The sequence below is a fragment of the Salmo salar genome, chromosome 20 (assembly GCF_965601325.2).
Source record: "Salmo salar chromosome 20, fSalSal1, whole genome shotgun sequence".
NCBI lineage: Eukaryota > Metazoa > Chordata > Actinopteri > Salmoniformes > Salmonidae > Salmo > Salmo salar.
The window spans coordinates 10540991-10562946 of NC_138310.1; the positions used below are offsets into that span (position 1 = coordinate 10540991).

Below are 21956 nucleotides of genomic sequence, written 5' to 3' on the forward strand. Positions count from 1 at the left end.
AACAGTATCTGCACTGACAATGAATAGCAGGTTAGCGTTTTTCATCATGAACCTTGTTTTGTAAGCAGCTCTGCAGTGGCCACTAGCTGGCCCAGCCACAAAAATCATACATTCAATTTTAAACTTAAACCTAACCTTAACCCTGATCTTAACCACACTGCTAACCCTAATGCCTAACCTAACCTTAAATTAAGACCAAAAAGCACATTGTTGTTTTCATGACGTTTTACAATATTGCCAATATTTTCACTTTGCAGCTGGCCCATCCAACGGAAATCACTCAGTTCTGCCTCAGGGACAAGACTCATCCCAATAAATGTCAACCTGCCAATGAATAACGTAATCAAACTTCATCCAAGGGAAAAAAGAGAACAATGAGTTGTACATGCAATGCCACTTCATCAAGAGCAGAGGGTATTATGCAAAGATGAATTCCTGTTTTGCCCCAGTGTCTATGTTGCATTTCTGTACGCATGGATTATCGTCCGATCAGCACCCAGGATTGTCACCGTTATCGTGGCTGATGATCTCATAGTTTGACCTCTTGCCTTTGATTGAAGACAATGCCATTTACAGCGATAGTGAAGGTCAGTGAGTTAGATTGCAAGTCTGTGTTATTAAAAGTGACCTAAACATAAGCTATTAACTTTCAACAGGGAATGGTGTACATATGTAATGGGCTTTCAGATAGATTGCTATCATCTGCATTCATTTAAGCCTCGCGTGGATTACTAATATGCAATTGCTTGGTAAACGAAAACCAATATCTATTGTCTCTTTTATTGTGGGTGCAGCTTTTTCATATTTCCTTTGAGGCAATCAGTTTCAATTGACTTCAAAATGTCTAATTCAATGCTAACCAAGGACAATTCAAGAATTTAAATGATATTTTAGTATTCACAGACACTGCATATATAAAATATATAATGCTCTGTCTGTTGTTCTTAAAGAAATACCACAGACCATCTTGTACAAATATCAGTAATTTATTTTTTAAAGTGATTTGAGGTTTTGGATATCCTAATGCAATTATGGTCAAATGAGTACAATTTACTTGTCACGACTTCCGCTGAGGTCTGTCCCTCTCCTGTTTCGGGCGGCGTTTGGCGGTCGACGTCACCGGCTTTCTAGCCATCGCCGATCCACTTTTCATTTTCCATTTGTTTTGTCTTTGTTTTCTACACACCTGGTTTCTATTCCCCAATTACATGTTCATTATTTAACCCTCTGTTTCCCCCATGTTTGTGTGCGTGTTTGTTTTATTGTAAGGCTGTATCTGATGGTTTATTGTTATCGGGTTTTGTTATTACACCCATTTATTTTCGTGGTAGCTGTATTTTTCCAGCACCATAGTGTTGTGTTTATACTGGTGTTTTCTTGAATTAAATACCTTGTCCACGCATCTCAGCTCTCCTGCGCCTGACTCCTTTCACCAGTTACCTATAGCCTTGACATTACTTGTAAGTCTGCTCTAATAAACATCTCCAGGGTTATCAGACTAGTGCACTAGCCACATCGCTATGACAGGTCACATACAGTATTACCCAGGTATGGTTGGTAATTTTTTGGGACATCTAAGTGAATTACACATAATGTACATTGCTTGATAAAGCTTCATAATCATGTTATGACAAATCGACCATATAGCTTTTCAGAATTAAAGTTACACGAAGCTAACATCTCCTGCCCTCCCATCTCAATTCAAGCACCCCATTATCCGAAGACAATCTGCTAGGTTAAATCAACAGTCATCGTCAATATCACACAATCTCATGACTCAGAACTAATTTCCAATCCACAGGACTGATGGGTAAATTGAAGGGTTCTTGAGTTGTATAATGATTTCTTTGCAGATTGACAAATAGACCACTGATATTCGATGAAATATACACTGCTCCAAAAAATAAAGGGAACACTAAAATAACACATCCTAGATCTGAATGAATGAAATAATCTTATTAAATACTTTTATCTTTACATAGTTGAATGTGCTGACAACAAAATCATACAAAAATAATCAATGGAAATCCAATTTATCAACCCATGGAGGTCTGGATTTGGAGTCACACTCAAAATTAAAGTGGAAAACCACACTACAGGCTGATCCAACTTTGATGTGATGTCCATAAAACAAGTCAAAATGAGGCTCAGTAGTGTGTGTGGCCTCCACGTGCCTGTATGACCTCCCTACAACGCCTGGACATGCTCCTGATGAGGTGGCGGATGGTCTCCTGAGGGATCTCCTCCCAGACCTGGACTAAAGCATCCGCCAACTCCTGGACAGTCTGTGGTGCAACGTGGCGTTGGTGGATGGAGCGAGACATGATGTCCCAGATGTGCTCAATTGGATTAAGGTCTGGGGAACGGGCGGGCCAGTCCATAGCATCAATGTCTTCCTCTTGCAGGAACTGCTGACACACTCCAGCCACATGAGGTCTAGCATTGTCTTGCATTAGGAGGAACCCAGGGCCAACTGCACCAGTATATGGTCTCACAAGGGGTCTGAGGATCTCATCTCGGTACCTAATCGCAGTCAGGCTACCTCTGGCGAGCACATGGAGGGCTGTGCGGCCCCCCAAAGAAATGCCACCCCACACCATGACTGACCCACTGCCAAACCGGTCATGCTGGAGGATGTTGCAGGCAGCAGAACGTTCTCCACGGCCTCCTCCACGTCTCCTGATGTACTGGCCTGTCTCCTGGTAGCGCCTCCATGCTCTGGACACTACGCTGACAGACACAGCAAACCTTCTTGCCACAGCTCGCATTGATGTGCCATCCTGGATGAGCTGCACTACCTGAGCCACTTGTGTGGGTTGTAGACTCCATCTCATGCTACCACTAGAGTGAAAGCACCGCCAGCATTCAAAAGTGACCAAAACATCAGCCAGGAACCAAGGAACTGAGAAGTGGTCTGTGGTTACCACCTGCAGAACCACTCCTTTATTGGGGGTGTCTTGCTAATTGCCTATAATTTCCACCTGTTGTCTATTCCATTTGCACAACAGCATGTGAAATTTATTGTCAATCAGTGTTGCTTCCTAAGTGGACAGTTTGATTTCACAGAAGTGTGACTGACTTGGAGTTACATTGTGTTGTTTAAGTGTTCCCTTTATTTTTTTTAGCAGTATACTTACCCTTCTGCTCTCTCGCACACACACAAACACACAACAGACACCTACACTACATTACCAAAAGTATGTCGACACATTCATCGAACATCTACTTCTAAAATCATGGGCATTAATATGGAGTTGGTCGGCCCTTTGCTGCTATAGACTACAGACTCCACTCTTCTGGGAAGGCTTTCCACTAGATTTTGGAACATTGTTGCAGGTACTTGCTTCCATTCATCCACAAGAGCATTAGTGAGGTTGGGCACAGATGTTGGACAATTAGGCCTAGCTCGCAGTCGGCATTCCAATTCATCCCAAAGGTGTTCGATGGGGTTGAGGTTAGGGCTCCATGCAGTCCAGTCAATTTCTTCCACAACGATCTCGAAAAATCATTTCTGTATGGTCCTTTCTTAGTGCACGGGGGCATTGTCATGCTGAAGGAAAGGGCCTTCCCCAAACTGTTGCCACAAAGGTGGAAGCACAGAATCGTCTAGAATGTCATTGTATGCTGTAGTGTTAAGATTTCCCTTCACTGGAACTAAGGGGCCAAGTGGTGTTTGATGCCATTCCTTTCACTAATTTACAGTGGGCTTAATGTTGTGTGATGCTTCAACTCACTGTCCTCATTACACTCTTCAGCAGTGGCGGTTCTAGCTTGTATGGCTCCTGGGGTGAACCCCCTCTTCAGCCCTCCCCCCCCAAAAAACACCATTCTGCACTGTCACGGATCCCTCCAGAACTTTCATTACGCACACCTGGCCCCTATTCCCACTGATTGTATTTGTATATATGTACCCTTTGGTTTCCATTGGGCAGTCGATTATTGTTACAATGTCTGTTGGTGCGTGTGAGTACCTGTGCTGTGTGTTTTGGCTTTCGTGCCATTGTGGATTGCGCAGATGATTACGGGTCTCGTACCATGTTATTTATTTAAGGTACTCCTCGCTCTTTTGTTTTGGGTTTCTACCCTGTGTTTTATTACGTGTTTGTTTGGTCTTTGTCCCTGTGCCTTTACAAAGCATGCCGTAATTTGGGTTTAATAATGTCTCCCGTATCATTTATGCCAACGTGACATGCGCTAACTGTAATTTTTATTCAGATTTTTGGAACCACACAAATAAATATTCATAACATTTAAAACTATATACATTTAAAAACATATACAAAAATAAGACTCAAATATCAAAAAGAAGTAACAAAGACAAATAGAAACAAATTTGTTGATTTGGCACTCGAGCATCAATACATTACCCATCCCCCAACACTGTCAACCAAGAGTCAAGACTAAACCAATTCACCTTGGTGGTGTGCAGACTGGTTTTATATTATTCTCAACGATTTTACACAAACCAGAAAGAAATGCAACAATATGTCTGTGAAACTTTATATTCACAGTTTATGAATGAGTTGTGGTTTATTTGGTCGTACTGTGACTGATTTTACTAATTGCATTGGTACTGTACAAAGTTAGAGGTGTGCTATTCGATAGATTCCCCTGCTCACCCTACCTCGGGCTTCCAGTGGAGAGATCTGTGGTCAACCTAACCCGCCCCCTCCCCATCTCGTACTTCTGAGTGGGAGACCTTCCCAGGCAGTAGCCTGCCTAGTTCACAAACTAGAATCAGGGCGCCCACTCCGACAAGGTTAATTGACACACAGTCCCACACGGTGACATGATATCATACGTGCAAATGAGCTATAGAAAACCGACCGCGCAAATGTCACCATTACGCATTTTTTTGTGCGGGTGCCCCGTGCCGCCCCCGGCCTGATGCCGCCCTAGGCGTCTGCACATGTCGCCTATACCTAAATCCGATACTGCTCTTCAGTAACAGTTGAACATATCAAAGAAGGGTAATTGGCAGGCCAATCAAGTAAAAATTACTCAGTGTAAAACATTATGCAATATGAAATATTCTATGGTCACCATAATTGCACGGGATAACTGTTGATTTCTCAATCATAATCTCTCAATGTTGATTAGTCATTTGCATTCTACAAACTGCAGTCAATTAACATTAGCCTAATCAGAGACGGAAGAGGAAGAGAGACACCCCACTGGCTATTATGTTTTTCTGTATTATTTAATGGTTCAATGAAAGTCAATGAACTAAGTAGACCAGACCAAATCAATCACATGTATTTATAAAGGCCTTTTTACATCAGCTGATGTCACAAAGTGCTATACAGCCTAAAACCCCAAACAGCAAGCAATGCAGATGTAGAAGACAAGGGAAAACTCCCTAGAAAGGCAGGAACCTAGGAAGAAACCTAGAGAGGAACCAGGCTATGAGGGGTGTCCAGTCCTCTTCCGGCTGTGCCGGGTGGAGATTATAACAGTACATGGCCAAGATGTTCAAACGTTCATAGATGACCAGCAGGGTCAAATAATAATAATCACAGTTGTTGTAGAGGGTGCAACAGGTCAGCACCTCAGGAGTAAATGTCAGTCGAAAACAGCAGGTCCGGGACAAGGTAGCACGTCCAGCATAGCCACAGGCAGAACAGTTGAAATTGGAGCAGCAGCACGACCCAGCCACTATTGCATTGGTGTCTATGGGAGACACACCCAGTTAAGTAGACCGGAACTGACCTTTATGGTAAATGGCTTGAGTGAACTATCATCATGTATCCACAATCTTTGACCTAATCCAACTCAGCAGAGTTTAACATGAAACAGTCATATTGGTAGCCTGCTCAATGGAATCCCAGGCGGAATTGCCTCGAGATGTTTGATGATGTCATGGGTAATATGGGTTCCGCATTGCAACTAATGTAATAATGGGAAGAAGAAGCAACGATTTGTCATTCTCTGACATTGTTGAGCAAGATTACATCTCGTTCCATCCTTCTTTGCTTAATAGCGTCCACATTTTGATCTGCTCGAGACATTTGTCATTTTCTGGCTTCTGTCGCCTTAATTATATGTGGGAACGCAACGCATAAAATTATGCTATAGAGTTTAATCTTAAACAAAAGGATTAGGCCTTGGGACGACATATGTGCACTATGAACATATCATTAGTGTACTTCTATTTAATTAAACACGAGTTTAATAGTTTCGGTTTAAATGATCTAGCGCAAATATATTCACCAACCTTTAAACTTTCGAGGCAATCCACATGTTACATAATTCTACTCCACTGGATTAAATTCGAATGCGGCTCTGGTATATCCTGCTCTATCCATCAATTGCGCTCGTATAGGCTACGGAGTCGTCTTGTAGTGCACTTGATAAAAGGCGACTAAAAAGAACATCTGAAGTCCTGTTATTAGTTATAAATGTAGGTCCAGCCACCCCAGTAGACTAACATGGAGAGTAATGTCATATAGACAGAATTTGAGAGCCTTAGCCTATAGTTGACACAGTATTTCAATTGGGAAGGCTAGTATGCTTACTCATTAAAATCGGTATTATCATCTCCATAAAATGCCATACACTACTGGCAAATCCCAAAATAACTCAGTTAACACTCACTGTATATGTCTACTGTGTTTGCCAATTGCATAACATGACGAGCAGTGCGTATTTAAAGTATTTTGTCACCTTCCGTATTAAAGTATTACACTTTGACAGGAAGTAAAATGTTTATTGTCGCCCCAGATAATCTGTTTTAGCTGATGTCATTTGATTTACAGTAAACCATTCAGGCTTAAACCTTTGACTACCTCCTCTCGAATATCCTCATCCATAACCAGTAATTGCTTTCCTCTACTCACCTTTCACAAAATGTGGGACAGAAGCGCTCAAGCAGAGGACGATGGATACGAGTAACGGTCTCATCCTCTTTCAAATAGCAGGTTTCACTTCCAATGTGGGGAAATCAAGAAGATGAATAACTTTTCACGAGCAGTATGGCTAGTCTCTGAGTGGCATTAGCCTAGTGGTTTTATACCTCCTCCTCGATTGGTGGAGGTAAGTCCTCTTATTTTCCGGAGAGTCGCAGACGCACTACCTGGAATGCCGAGTGTTGAAACAAGTGAGTGTCAGGGCTCCGCTGCCTGCCTTCCCGTCTTACCGCAGTGGTGCGCGATGCGCTGTGATAGACGAGAGATTGTGCGTGCGGTCCCGGGGAGACGGTTTCACTGAGAGTGCACGTGAGTGTCAGGCAGTGTGTGTACGAATGTGTGTGTACAAACCCTGGCGGTTGAGGAGCGCGCAGTAGGCTACACGGTCTGTCACAGTTATCCGACTGGGGCGCTGTCTCACTGATAAAGACAAACCCCTGCTCCTCCCCACACGTGCTGATACTGCCAATACATAACACCGTCAAACACAGAAGGGTGTAGACCTACATTTTATCAGCCACTCTTCTACCCGTTCTCTATTCTTCCACCGGACCTCTGGGAAAGAGGGCTATGCTCACTGATGAAAACCAGGTCCCTGAGTTTAGCTGCTCCCAGCTCCAATTTGTAAACTCCAAAAAATGTGGGGTTGAAAACAACCCAATTTGGGTTATTTGATGACCCAGAACTGGATAAACATTGGACTGATCACATGCTGGGTTATTTTGACCCAGCCAGTTGGGTTGCATGAATAACCCAATGTTGGATTACCCAAACATGGGTTAATTTAACCATTAGATGTTGTCCGCTGCTCCCGGTCTAAGGCACTGCATCTCAGTGCTAGAGGCGTCATTACAGACCATGGTTTGATTCCAGGCTGCATCACAACCGGCCGTGATTTGGAGTCCCATAGGGTGGCACAAAATTGACGCAGCGCCTTCCGGGTTAGGGTTTGGTAGGCGTCATTGTAAATAAGAATTTGTTCTTAAGTGACTTGACATTATTATTTACAAAACCACTAAATGTGTTTTTTACATATCCCAACATTGGGACAAGCATGCTGCTCTACAAAGGCAAAACGCAGTAACAAAGACATTTTTTGGTACTATAATATAGACAGACAGCAATTTCTGATACTATGATATATTCTGCACAGCTATTTTAAGGTCTCGCCAGAGATATTAGATCAGGTTCAAGTCCAGGCTCTGGCTGGGCCACTCAAGGAGATTCAGAGACTTGTCCCGAAGCCACTCATGCATTGTCTTGGCTGTGTGCTTAGGGTCGTTGTCCTGTTCGAAGGTGAACCTTCGCCCCAGTCTGATGTCCTGAGCGCTCTGAACAGGTTTTCATCAAGGATCTCTCTGTACTTTGCTCCGTTCATCTTTCCCTCTATCCTGATTAGTCTCCCAGTCCCTGCCACTGAAAAACATCCCCACAGCATGATGCTGCCACCACCATGCTTCACCATAGGGAAGTTTCCTCCAGATGTAACACTTGGCATTCAGGCAAAAGAGTTCAATCTTGGTTTCATCAGACCAGAGAATCTTGTTTTTTATGGTCTGAGAGTCCTTTAGGTGCCTTTTGGCAAACTCCAAGCAGGCTGTCATGTGCCTTTTACTGAAGAGTGGCTTCCGTCTGGCTACTCTACCAAAAAGGCCTGATTGGTGGAGTGCTGCAGACATGGTTGTCCTTCTGGAATGTTCTCACATCTCCACAGAGGAACTCTGGAGCTCTGTCAGAGTGACCATCGGGTTCTTGGTCATCTCCCTGACCCAGGCTCTTGTCCTCCGATTGCTCAGTTTGGCCGGGCAGCCAGTTCGAGGAAGAGTCTTTGTGGTTTCAAACTTCTTCCATTTAAGAATGATGGAGGCCACAGGTTTTTTGGGGACCTTCAATGGTGCAGAAATGTTTTGGTACCCTTCCCCAGATCTGTGCCTCGACACAATCCTGTCTCTGAGCTCTACGACAATTCCTTCGACCTCATGGCTTGGTTTTTGCTCTGACATGCACTGTCAACTGTGTAACCTTGTATTGACTGGTGTGTGCCTTTCCAAATCATGTCCAATCAATTGAATTTACCACAGGTGGACTCCAGTCAAGTTGTAGAAACATGTCAATGATGATCGATGGAAACAGGATGCACCAGAGCTCAATTTCGAGTCTCAAAGCAAAGGGTCTGAATACTTATGTAAACAAGGTATTTCTGTTTGTTATTTTTAATAAATGTGAAAAAATGTCTAAAAACCTTTTTCCACATTGTCATTACGGAGTATTTTTTGTAGATTGATGAGGAAAAAATTGATTTAATCAATTTTAGAATAAGGCTGTAATGTAACAAAATGGAACATTCCCCGATATACAAACTGTTAGTGAGGTACACTGCATCGTTATTGATTGAATGAATACATCTCTTTATGTCCCTGGACAAATCATCAGTGATGTTACCTGGCGTCATAGGGTGTTTCAAGTCTTTCAACATCAGACACCCTCACCCAGGCGATCCAGCCAAGGTTGATCAGACACCAACTTGTGTCCAGGTGGCGTTACGCTGCTCCCCATGGCTCTCCTCTTTTGATCCAGAACCATCTTGAGTTATTTTCAGCTGCCTCAATGGTGTTTTTGATGGCGCTCCTCCTCTTCGCTCCATTGATGCTGTGTGCTATAGGCTCTACAGAGGGGTTATCAAGCAAAACTGCTGCAGCCCACCTGGATAGGCATTCACCTTATCAACCCTGCTTCCGGCAGTCAACGACCTGTCCCTCATACTTGGCTCTCTCCCTCTGGTACACCTCCTTCAGATGATCTTCCCAAAGCCTGTCAGCTCCAGAAAAATTATGGTCTTTGTGGACTCTGAGACCACAGTCTTAGAAACAAAGGTGCTATCTGGAACCTTAAAGGGTTCTCTTATGGGGATAGCCGAAGAACCCTTTTGGAATCCTTTTTTTCTGTCTTGACAATGTGCTGCGGGAACTTTAGCTGCTCCTCCAGGTCTGCTGTCAGCTGCCAGTCCTGAGCAGTAGCTAGGATCCCTGATAGTGGTTTGGACTTTGAGAATGACTGCTCTCCAGCTCAACCGTAAGTGATCTTTTGACTGGTGGGCCGTTCTTCACTTGCTGTTGCCGATTCCTGTGCAGATTGCTTCTAATAAAGTATTTGACTCAAATACTCAAAGTAATTCAAAATGTTTTTCTGGTATTTGAAATGCAGGTCTGAAACGTTGTAGCTTAATATATTGTTTGAATTTTACATATTGTACTATTATGTATCCCCTCAACTCTCCTCCTTTTCTTCTTACTCTGTCTTCACTGCAAGGACTGCATTTGCTGCACCAATAAACTGATACGTTGACCCATCTCGCTGCCCGCCGTGGACTATGCCATTGACCTTGTATCCACTAGACCCAGATATAGACTGAACCCAGATCATTTATTCTCCCTCACCTCACTATCCATCCTCATTTGGGCTACTGGGACCATGTTAGGATTAGCAACCAGCTAGAAAAAGTAATGACCTTCCCACATTTGTCTCTTACATTGCTGTTTCTGATACCAGAAAAAGCAATGCTTGCTCTGCATATAATGTGAGTTTTTACTGTAGTACAATAACAATAGACAATTGTACTGAAGTGAGACATAGATTTAGCCTGCCTCTGTTCCCAAAATTACCTGGCTCAATTATCTTTTCAGCTCCAATTCAAAATGTAATGAGGTCAAGAGGTATGAATGAATACAGACTGAAAACATTGTCTTTCTGCATCCATCTTTTGTTTGACCTGAAACTGGACCAATATATAGAGGTTATTCTACATATGAATTACAGATGGAGGTGAATGTACCCCCCCTCTCTCTCCCTCCCTCCCCTTCTCTCTCTCAAGGGGGGAAGAGGTTTTTCATATGCTCTCACTGTCTGTTTTATCTCTCGTGTCTGCAGGTCCTTGTGCTCTCCTTCCAAATCAGGGCCCTTGAATTCTGTTCAAGGCCTCCTTCTCTCCCTCTGCCACATGCACTACCAAAACCAGTCTACCAAAGGCCAGAGGGACAGAGAGAAGAGAGAGAAAGAGTGAACGAGACAGAGACAGAGAGAGAATGCAGTGAAGTATGGGGAAAGATAGAGAATGAGAGAAATGAGGAGAGAGGCAAAGAGAGGGAGGGAAAGGAGAAATATCGAATGGGAGGGATTGGAGAGAAATAGGGGGAGAGACAGAGCGGACAATGGACAGATTGTGAGTGTAAGGGAGGCATGTAGGACCAAATTAAATCCTCTTGGAGCAGAGACACTGAATTAATTTGAAAGAGAATATTGCATTGTCTTATTTTTCTTACCCTCTCTGCATTGGGACACAGAGCAGTGTTATGTTCCCTGGGCTGGCATCCTCATTCCTCTGTTCTTTTCTCCAGTTAGTCCCTGCCCATTGATACTGCTGGCTTCAGCCTTCCCACTGGCATTTCAACCAAAAAATTCAATTTAATGACGTTAAACCCACATGGAAAACTGATTGGATTTGAAAAAAGTAATTAATGTCAATTTTGTCTTTTTTTCCCAGCCTACTTTAAACCTAAATATAATGATTGTGAAATTTTTGTTGTTGATTTCACATTGAATTCACGTTAGCTGACAACTCAACCAAATGTAAATCAAAACGAAACGCTGAACTGACATTTGTGTACATTGGGTTGTTATGGTGACCACATTTAAAATACTCAAATGCGAGACAAGAGGATGATTTTGCGGGACAATCGCAGGACAGTGTAGCCTACCTGAATGATAATTCTTTTTGATGTCATAGATTCTCAAAGTTATAGCCTTCCTACAGTATATTTTGTTACAATTTAAGCACGTTCTGCCTAGTGGCGCACGCTGTTGAGTTTGATTATTTTTGACTATTCAGCTGACCATCCCAAAATTAGGTGGTATTTTTTGTGGAACAGAAACGTTATACTATACTATTATATTTGGTTATGTAGAATACTAACTAATCACTATGGAATAAATTCATTACAGTTACCAGCGTCAGAAATTGCAGCCCAAATAAATGCTTCACAGAGTGGAAGTAACAGACACATCTAAACATCAACTGTTCAGAGGAGTCTACGTGAATCAGGCCTTCATGGTTGTATTGCGTCAAAGAAACCACTCTTGAAGGACATCAATAATAAGAAGAGACTTGCTTTGGCCAATAAACACGAGCAATGGACATTAGACAAGTGGAAATCTGTCCTTTAGTCTGATGTGTCCAAATTTGAGATTTCTGGTTCCAACCGCTGTGTCTTTGTGAGACGCAGAGTTGGTGAACGGATGATATCCACATGTGTGGTTCCCACCGTGAAGCATGGAGGAGTGATGATGTGGTGGTGCTTTGCTGGTGACACTGTCTGTGATTTATTTAGAATTCAAGGCACACTTAACCAGCCTGGCTACCACATCATTATGCAGCGATACGCAATCCAATCTGGTTTGGGCTTAGAGGGACTATCATTTGTTTTTCAACAGGACAATGACCCAATACACCTCCAGGCTGTGTAAGGGCTATTTGACCAAGAAGGAGAATGATGGATTACTGCATTAGATAAGCTGGCCTCCACTATCACCTGACCTCAAACCAATTGAGATGGTTTGGGATGAGTTGGACCACAGAGTGAAGGAAAAGCAGCCAACAAGTGCTCAACATATGTGGGAGCTCCTTCAAGGCTGTTAGAAAGACATTCCAGGTGATGCTGGTTGAGAAAATGCCATTTGTGCAAAGCTTTCAACAAGGCAAAGGGTGGCTATTTTGAAGTATCTCAGAAGATCTCAAATGGCAACTTCATTAAACAGTACCCGCAAAACACCAGTCAACGGCAACAGTGAAGAGGCGACTCCGGGATGCTGACCTTCTAGGCAGAGTTCCTCTGTCCAGTGTCTGTGTTCTTTTGCCCATCTTAATCTATTGTTTTTATTTGCCAGTCTGAGATATGGCTTTTTCTTTGCCTAGAAGGCCAGCATCCCGGAGTCACCTCTTCAATGTTGACATTGAGACTGGTGTTTTTTAGGTACAATTTAATGAAGCTGCTAGTTGAGGACTTGTGAGGTGTTTGTTTATCAAACTAGACAATCTAATGTACTTGGCTCAATACGTTTGGTGAATTTTGGCCCATTCCTCCTGACAGAGCTGGTGTAACTGAGTGAGGTTTGTAGGCCTCCTTGCTCGCACACACTTTTTCAGTTCTGCCCTCAAATTTTCTATAGGATTGAGGTCAGGGCTTTGTGATGGCCACTCCAATACCTTGTCTTTGTTGTCCTTAAGCCATTTTGCCACAATTTTGAAAGTATGCTTGGGGTTGTTTTCCATTTGGAAGACCCATTTGCGACCAAGCTTTAACTCCTTGACTGATGTCTTGAGAAGTTGCTTCAATATAGCCACATCATTTTCCTTCCTCATTAAGCCATCTATTTTGTGAAGTGCACCAGTCCCTCCTGCAGCAAAGCACCCCCACAACATGATGCTGCCACCCCCGTGCTTCACGGTTGCAATGGTGTTCTTCAGCTTGCAAGCGTCCCCCTTTCTCCTCCAAACATAACGATGGTCCTTATGGCCAAACAGTTCTATTTTTGTTTCATCAAACCATAGGACATTTCTCCAAGAGGTACGATCTTTGTCCCCACGTGCAGTTGCAAACCGTAGTCTGGCTTTTTCATGGCGGTTTTGGAGCAGTGGCTTCTTCCTTGCTGAGCGGCCTATCAGGTTATGTTGATATAGGACTCATTTTACTGTGGATATAGATACTTTTGTACCTGTTTCCGGCAGCATCTTCACAAGATCCTTTGCTCTTGTTCTGGGATTGATTTGCACTTCTCACACCAAAGTATGTTCATGTCTAGGAGACAGAACGCGTCTCCTTCCTGAGCGGTATGACGGCTGCGTGGTCTCATGGTGTTTATACTTGCGTACTAATGTTTGTACAGATGAACGTGGTACCTTCAAGCATTTGAATATTGCTCCCAAGGATGAACCAGACTTGTGGAGGTCTCCAATTCTTTTTTTGAGGTCTTGGCTGATTTCATTTCATTTTCCCTTGATGTCAAGCAAAGAGGCGCTGAGTTTGAAGGTAGGCCTTGAAATACATCCACTGGTACATCTCCAACAGAAGCTTCTAAAGCCATGACATTATTTTCTGGAATTTTCCAAGCTGTTTAAAGGCACAGTCAACTTCTATGTAAACTTCTGACCCCCTTGAATTGTGATACAGGGAATTATATGTGAAATAATCTGTCTGTAAACAATTATTGTAAAAATTACTTGTGTCAGGCACACAGTAGATGTCCTAACCGACTTGCCAAAACTATAGTTTGTTAACAATACATTTGAAAAATTAGTTTTAATGACTCCAACCTAAGTGTATGAAAACGTCCGACTTCAACTGTATATATTTTCATAAGCCCCACATTTTCTTTCTAAATTAGTGGTGTTTGAATTTGTTGATAAAATGCAGGACATGATTGTTTGGTTGTTGGAAGTGGGAGAAATGGCCAAAATGCAGGACTGTCCCGCACAATCTGGGACATGTGGTCACCCTCAGTGTTGTTCTTATGCGCAATTTTTATTCTGCTGTCATTATTATGTTATTGCGGCAGCGCTAACACTGTAAATGTGTTAAAAGATAAGCTAAAATAAGCTCTATTTACAGTGATTTGCGAAACTATGTTAATGTTTTGTAGTTGTGGTGGAATATTAGCCATATTTGACAAATATAGAAAAGGAAGTGTATCGCTGAAACACATTGCAATAATGAATATGTTAAATAGATTATCCTGTAATGACTGCATCATATGGGCATTTATAGATCTGATCGGAAATGTGTAGGCCTATAGTAAATGCACAACATTTTAGGTGAGGAACATTCTAAAGAACAATGCAAATGTGAGCCATGGGGACTTGTGTTGCTATGAGGAACATTTTCCGTAAGTCACCACCGTGTGACCATAATCACGGCGCTTTGCCACTGAACGCCCCTTCCCATCTTTTTCCACTGCACATGCAGCCAAGGGAAGTTGTTGGCGGCCTCTTGAAACACTTGGCCTGTATTGGGAGTTCCAAAAACCTGCGTTTTCAATTCAAACTGTGGTTGGAAATTACATCTGGCTGAGTTTGCTGACTAAGTCCACTATGGTTAGCTGACGTTACGCTCTGAAGCTTTTTGTCAGTTCGTTCTGAATGCATAATAGATTGGTAGACAGTTTTTTGCAAGAATGATGTGTCTATGGTGTGTTTCTGTGATCTGCATAACACGTTCCATATTTGCTTTGAAAAAGTGTGCTGTTTTGAAATTGGCTTGCAGGCGTCTGAGAGAGAAAATATGTTGTTGAATCTACACAAACTCTGCTTAATTGACTAGGATACTGATTTTAAACCAGCCATATGCACATACGTGATGAGACAAAACTAAAATAATTATATTCACACATTTGGGCTTGCAGTATAATACTGCATGTCATCCATAAATGTTTGTGTTTTTTTTAGAGTAATCCGATACAATCCCCGTCAATGCTCGAGAAAGTTATTCTACCTCAAGAAATACACAACAAATGTGATAAGTGACTATCGACCAACATCTTGAAGTCAGGGAAATAAATGTTTGTCTTTCAGTTACTCTTCAAGGCTTCAATAAACTCAACCACAGACAGTTTCCTCCTCAGAGGGATGCCTGGCGGGGTGTCATTTTAATGGACTGATTGGAATAACTTGCCTCCTATACACCTCTATTCCTCAAACTTTGTTTACTTTCTGTTTGGGCATTTAAGCAGGACTTCCCTTTCATGGCCCCATCTCGCTCTTGTTTTGGCATAATTTCAGGTTTTGGCGTACTAACATTTCTTTGGGTAATTGTTGTTGATTAAAGTCACACCTGCATTGCTCACGCTGTACAGGTACAGTATGGCATACCCATGGTGATGGTGGGCCCCTCACACTGCATCGTAGCCCTGGGGTGTGGCTTTTAATATGGGGCGAGCCAGGCCATCACAATACGGCCCTGGTCTCAGCATTGCTCATATCTGAAGACCTGCTCGACTTAGCAAGACCATATATCAACACTGTGGGAATGGGCTGGGAGGACTATATATGCGGTGCACCCACAGATTTACAGCACAACAGTGTGAGTTATGAACATATACACCCCCGCCTCCTCCTCCCCCACCCTGATGATCATCAATGACGCGAGAGAACAGAGGATCCCCCTTCTTGAGACGAGGTTATCAATTCAGTCCAAAGCAAGGAAGCTGTTTAGATGCACTATAATGTTGATTTAAATGCGCTTAAAGGTCTGATGATTAAAACATGAAGTGTTATTTTCTCGTACTTTCAGGGAATAGTAGTAAGCTTGATTTCATTTGTTTGTATCAGGACCTATCGATTTGCTTTGTCAATTCTTCCACGTCCATATAGTCAACAATATAGTCTGAAAAGCAAGACCCTTCTACAGTAACCTTGTGGTACATTTGAGTCACACAGACATTAGCCATTGATTTGGTATTTTCTAATGGCAGGGGGAAGTAGTAATGTCCTTGCGTAGAGGAAGTGCCCACTCATATGAGTCACTCTGTTTGAAGCTGCTGACCACCCCGACGGTGAACATTCCTCGACCCAGCCAAACCAATCATGGAATCATCCTTTATTCACACGACGGCCAGGAAAAAGACCTAATACTTGTGGTAGTCTGAAATTCTCAACTCAATGTGTTTAGAATTTTAGACAACCATGCTAATGTGCAGCCCAGTGAATTGAATAAAAGGCCATTGGACCCGTCTTCCTATCGAACTCTGTAGTCATGGCCTTGAAGAAAGTGCTTACATTGTCCTAGTGGACAGCTTCAAGCTCAGTCAATCAATAAAATAATATGACTTGTGTATCACAGCCTTTAGTTTAGGTTAAAACAGATTATATTTTGTTGAGTTCATCCATGTTCAGCAATCCCACCAGACTAATAGCCTCCCTTTAAACCTTAGTCAGAGATAGATGTGCATGGTGAATCTATTCATGTACAATGTAATATTGAATGTGACCATACACCTCAGTATTGCTGATAAAACTGAAACGTGTTTTTCTTTCAGGGTAAGATGGCGTGTGTGTGTGTGTGTGTGTGTGTGTATATGTTGGTTTTTGAAATGATTTAATCACGCAACCTGTGCTGGTCAGTGGTAAACAGCTCTACAGGGGTAAGGGGAAACCTGTGGTTTTCTTTCAAGGGTAGCTCCAGCTCTTGAGATACTTTAATGAAAGCCTAACTACATGTTGGTCCTGATTCAGTGATTGTTCTGCACTCCTCAGAGTGAAGAAAGCTCAAATGAATGATTTCTTCCTGACAAATTAAAAGGGAGAGAAAATAAATGTGACTTACAGGAGGACTATTTCGGAAAGACACATTTGGCAGTGCACATTTTCCACAACCCAGTTACTGTGATGTATCAGATGACAAGTTGGACATCATTGACACGCAGGACATGGAGGGGAAACAGATTACTCTTCTTTTTACATTTTTTATTTCACCTTCATTTAACCAGGTAGGCAAGTTGAGAACAAGTTCTCATTTACAACTGCGACCTGGCCAAGATAGAGCAAAGCAGTGCGACACAAACAACACAGAGTTACACATGGGATAAACAAACGTACAGTCTATAAAACAATAGAAAAGTCTATATACTGTGTGTGCAAATGTAGTAAGATTAGAGATTAGGGAGGTAAGGCAATAAATATGTCATAGTGGTGAAATAATTACAATTTAGCAATTAAACACTGGAGCGACAGATGTGCAGAAGATGAATGTGCAAGTAGAGATACTGGGGTGCAAAGGAGAAGAAAAAAAAACAATATGGGGATGAGGTAGTTGGGTGGGCTAATTTACAGATGGCCTATGTATAGGTGCAGTGATTGGTAAGCTGCGCTGACAGCTGCTTTGTGCAGTACAATTGTCTATAGAATGATATTGATATTGATATTGAATTGGATAGATTTTAGTAGGGTCACAAATTCTGGAAATGTTTTGATTTAAAGAGTAAGGGAAGCTTACCATGAAAGCAGTCAGGCATTAAGACCTATGAGTTGTGTAGATATGGACAATTGTATCCAAAACCATAAAAGACAAATGTAGAACTTTCAGGCCATCATAGTCAGAAATGTTTCTGAGAACATATATTGTCCTCCTTGAGGACAAAGGCATAGTGTTTTTTCTTACAACCTGCTTTTCAGACAAAGGACTTCATCAGTAATGGAAAGAAGAGGCTTGTTATACACTGCTCAAAAAAATAAAGGGAACACTAAAATAACACCTCCTAGATCTGAATGAATGAAATAATCTTATTAAATACTTTTTTCTTTACATAGTTGAATGTGCTGACAACAAAATCACACAAAAAGAATCAATGGAAATCCAATTTATCAACCCATGGAGGTCTGGATTTGGAGTCACACTCAAAATTAAAGTGGAAAACCACACTACAGGCTGATCCAACTTTGATGTAATGTCCTTAAAACAAGTCAAAATGAGGCTCAGTAGTGTGTGTGGCCTCCACGTGCCTGTATGACCTCCCTACAACGCCTGGGCATGCTCCTGATGAGGTGGCGGATGGTCTCCTGAGGGATCTCCTCCCAGACCTGGACTAAAGCATCCGCCAACTCCTGGACAGTCTGTGGTGCAACGTGGCGTTGGTGGATGGAGCGAGACATGATGTCCCAGATGTGCTCAATTGGATTCAGGTCTGGGGAACGGGCGGGCCAGTCCATAGCATCAATGCCTTCCTCTTGCAGGAACTGCTGACACACTCCAGCCACATGAGGTCTAGCATTAGGAGGAACCCAGGGCCAACCGCACCAGCATATGGTCTCACAAGGGGTCTGAGGATCTCATCTCGGTACCTAATGGCAGTCAGGCTACCTCTGGCGAGCACATGGAGGGCTGTGCGGCCCCCCAAAGAAATGCCACCCCACACCATGACTGACCCACCGCCAAACCGGTCATGCTGGAGGATGTTGCAGGCAGCAGAACATTCTCCACGGCGTCTCCAGACTCTGTCACGTCTGTCACGTGCTCAGTGTGAACCTGCTTTCATCTGTGAAGAGCACAGGGCACCAGTGGGAAATTTGCCAATCTTGGTGTTCTCTGGCAAATGCCAAACGTCCTGCACGGTGTTGGGCTGTAAGCACAATCCCCACCTGTGGACGTCGGGCCCTCATACCACCCTCATGGAGTCTGTTTCTGACCGTTTGAGCAGACACATGCACATTTGTGGTCTGCTGGAGGTAATTTTGCAGGGCTCTGGCAGTGCTTCTCCTGCTCCTCCTTGCACAAAGGCGGAGGTAGCGGTCCTGCTGCTGGGTTGTTGCCCTCCTACGGCCTCCTCCACGTCTCCTGATGTACTGGCCTGTCTCCTGGTAGCGCCTCCATGCTCTGGACACTACGCTGACAGACACAGCAAACCTTCTTGCCACAGATCGCATTGATGTGCCATCCTGGATGAGCTGCACTACCTGAGCCACTTGTGTGGGTTGTAGACTCCGTCTCATGCTACCACTAGAATGAAAGCACCGCCAGCATTCAAAAGTGACCAAAACATCAACCAGGAAGCATAGGAACTGAGAAGTGGTCTGTGGTTACCACCTGCAGAACCACTCCTTTATTGGGGGTGTCTTGCTAATTGCCTATAATTTCCACCTTTTGTCTATTCCATTTGCACAACAGCATGTGAAATTTATTGTCAATCAGTGTTGCTTCCTAAGTGGACAGTTTGATTTCACAGAAGTGTGATTGACTTGGAGTTACATTGTGTTGTTTAAGTGCTCCCTTTATTTTTTTGAGCAGTATATTTCTAATACTCATTTTGATGTGCCACTTATGGGATACGCCTATGGGTGGATAACTGGCACAAATAATCCAATCACCCAGTGTCTGTGGGAGAAGGAGGTCAAATGACGAATGAGGTGAGCCCCTCTCCTCAATATTGTTAGCCACTCGCCAGCCAACTGGTCATTCTTGTCTCTTTTCCTTGCGGAAAAGACTACTCACTGAAGCTCTCAGCACGACACGATTCCTGTCTTCCTACTGAGCTGTTCTCAGGCAAACTGTGAGATTAACGCTGCTGAACGTAGGACCTCAGCTCCTGTCGATAGTGTTGAGTACTGACCAAAAGGAAAGTTATGATTTGAGAATAATTCATTTTCTACACTTCAGTGTCCATTGTAGCTAGCGTCACATGGCTATCTATCAAGACTTTGTTTTTCCTCGCCGCAAGGCTTTAGATACCTGGCTAGCTAGCTGCAAAGCTAGCTAACTATGGTAAAAAGCTCACGCAGCAAGGGCTAAGCTCACCTGGCTTACTCACTGTAAAGCAAGCTAACCACACCAGAATTACTACCTGCAACGCAGTAATATTGCTAGTTCCTGTCTCTCGTCTAGCTAGCTGGAGAGCTAGCTAATGACACTACAAAGGGCTAGCTCTCGCCATAAGGCTTAGCTAACCCAGGTAACTCACAACAACGCTAGATACAAAAAAACTTGCTTTTTCAAAATATCTGCATCTCCTCCTCATGGACTACACCAGATTTGCCAGTTCTTGTTATGAGATGTTACCCCACTCTTCCACCAAGGCACCTGCAAGTTCCCAGACATTTCTGGGGGGAATGGCCCTAGCCCTCCAATCCAACAGGTCCCAGAAGTGCTCAATGGGATTGAGATGCGGGCTATTCGCTGGCCATGGCAGAACACTGACATTCCTGTCTTGCAGGAAATCACGCACAGAAGGAGCAGTATGGCTGGTGGCATTGTCATGCTGGAGGGTCATGTCAGGATGAGCCTGCAGGAAGGGTACCATGAGGGAGAAAGATGTCTTCCCTGTAACGCACAGCATTGAGATTGCCTGCAATGACAACAAGCTCAGTCCGATGATGCTGTGACACCGCCCAGACCATGACGGACCCTCGACCTCCAAATCGATCCCGCTCCAGAGTACAGGCCTCGGTGTAATGCTCATTTCTTCGATGATAAATGCAAATCTGACCTACAAGCCCTCAATCCAGCCTCTCTCAGCCTATTGCAGACAGTCTGAGCACTGATTGAGGGATTGTGCGTTCCTGGTGTAACTCAGGCAGTTGTTGTTGCCATCCTGTACCTGTCCCGCAGGTTTGATGTTCTGATGTACCGATCCTGAGCAGGTGTTGTTGCACGTGGTCTGCCACTGTGAGGACGATCAGCTGTCTGTGCTGTCTCCCTGTAGCTCTGTCTTAGGCATCTCACAGTACGGACATTGCAATTTATTGCCCTGGCCACATCTGCAGTCCTCATGCCTCCTTGCAGCATGCCTAAGGCACGTTCATGCAGATGAGCAGGGACCCTAGGCATCTTTCTTTTTGTGTTTTTCAAAGTCAGCAGAAAGGCCTCTTTAGTGTCCAACATTTTCATATCTTACCGTCTGTAAGCTGTTAGTGTCTTAACTTCTTGGGGCTATGTGGGACGCTAGCGTGCCACCCGTGGTGCACCCTATCAACAGCAGGTGCATTTCAAGAGCGGCAAATTTGAAACCAAATAAATGTCAAAATTCAAATTTTTCAAACATACAACTATCTTACACCCTTTGAAAGATAAACATCTCCTTAATCTAACCACGTTGTCCGATTTCAAAAAGGTTTTACGGCGAAAGCATAAAGTTAGATTATGTTAGGAGAGTACATTGACAATAGCTGTGTGTAATGTTTTGTCAATTCAAAGCCAGGCATCACCAAAACCATAAAACCAGCTAAAATGATGCACTAACCTTTTACAATCTCCATCAGATGACACTCCTAGGACATTATGTTAGACAATGCATGCATTTTTAGTTCTATCAAGTTCATATTTATATCCAAAAACAGCGTTTTACTATGGCATTGATGTTGAGGTAATCGTTTCCCTCCAATAACCGGCAGTCAAGTCAGCACCACAAATTAAATAATTAAAATTAGAAAACATTGGTAAAATATTATATTGTCATTTAAAGAATTATAGATTTACATCTCTTGAACGCAATCAACTTGCCAGATTTAAAAATAAC

At 43.1% G+C, this 21956-nt stretch overlaps 1 protein-coding gene across 3 annotated transcripts in view; it reads right to left on the minus strand.

The window, feature by feature from the left end:
* The window catches only part of LOC106580141 (EGF-like repeat and discoidin I-like domain-containing protein 3), a 314416-nt gene extending 307099 nt beyond the window's left edge, over nt 1-7317 (minus strand). For 2 of the 3 annotated variants that reach the window (XM_014160861.3, XM_014160859.3), the window contains exon 1: nt 6837-7316. In XM_014160861.3, coding sequence (XP_014016336.3) covers nt 6837-6900 — 64 coding nt within the window. In that variant the 5' untranslated portion in view covers nt 6901-7316. Of the gene's footprint in view, nt 1-6836 lie in introns of all 3 variants that reach the window. The other variant, XM_014160860.3, reaches the window with a different exon arrangement.
* Between the last annotated feature and the right edge of the window lie 14639 nt (nt 7318-21956).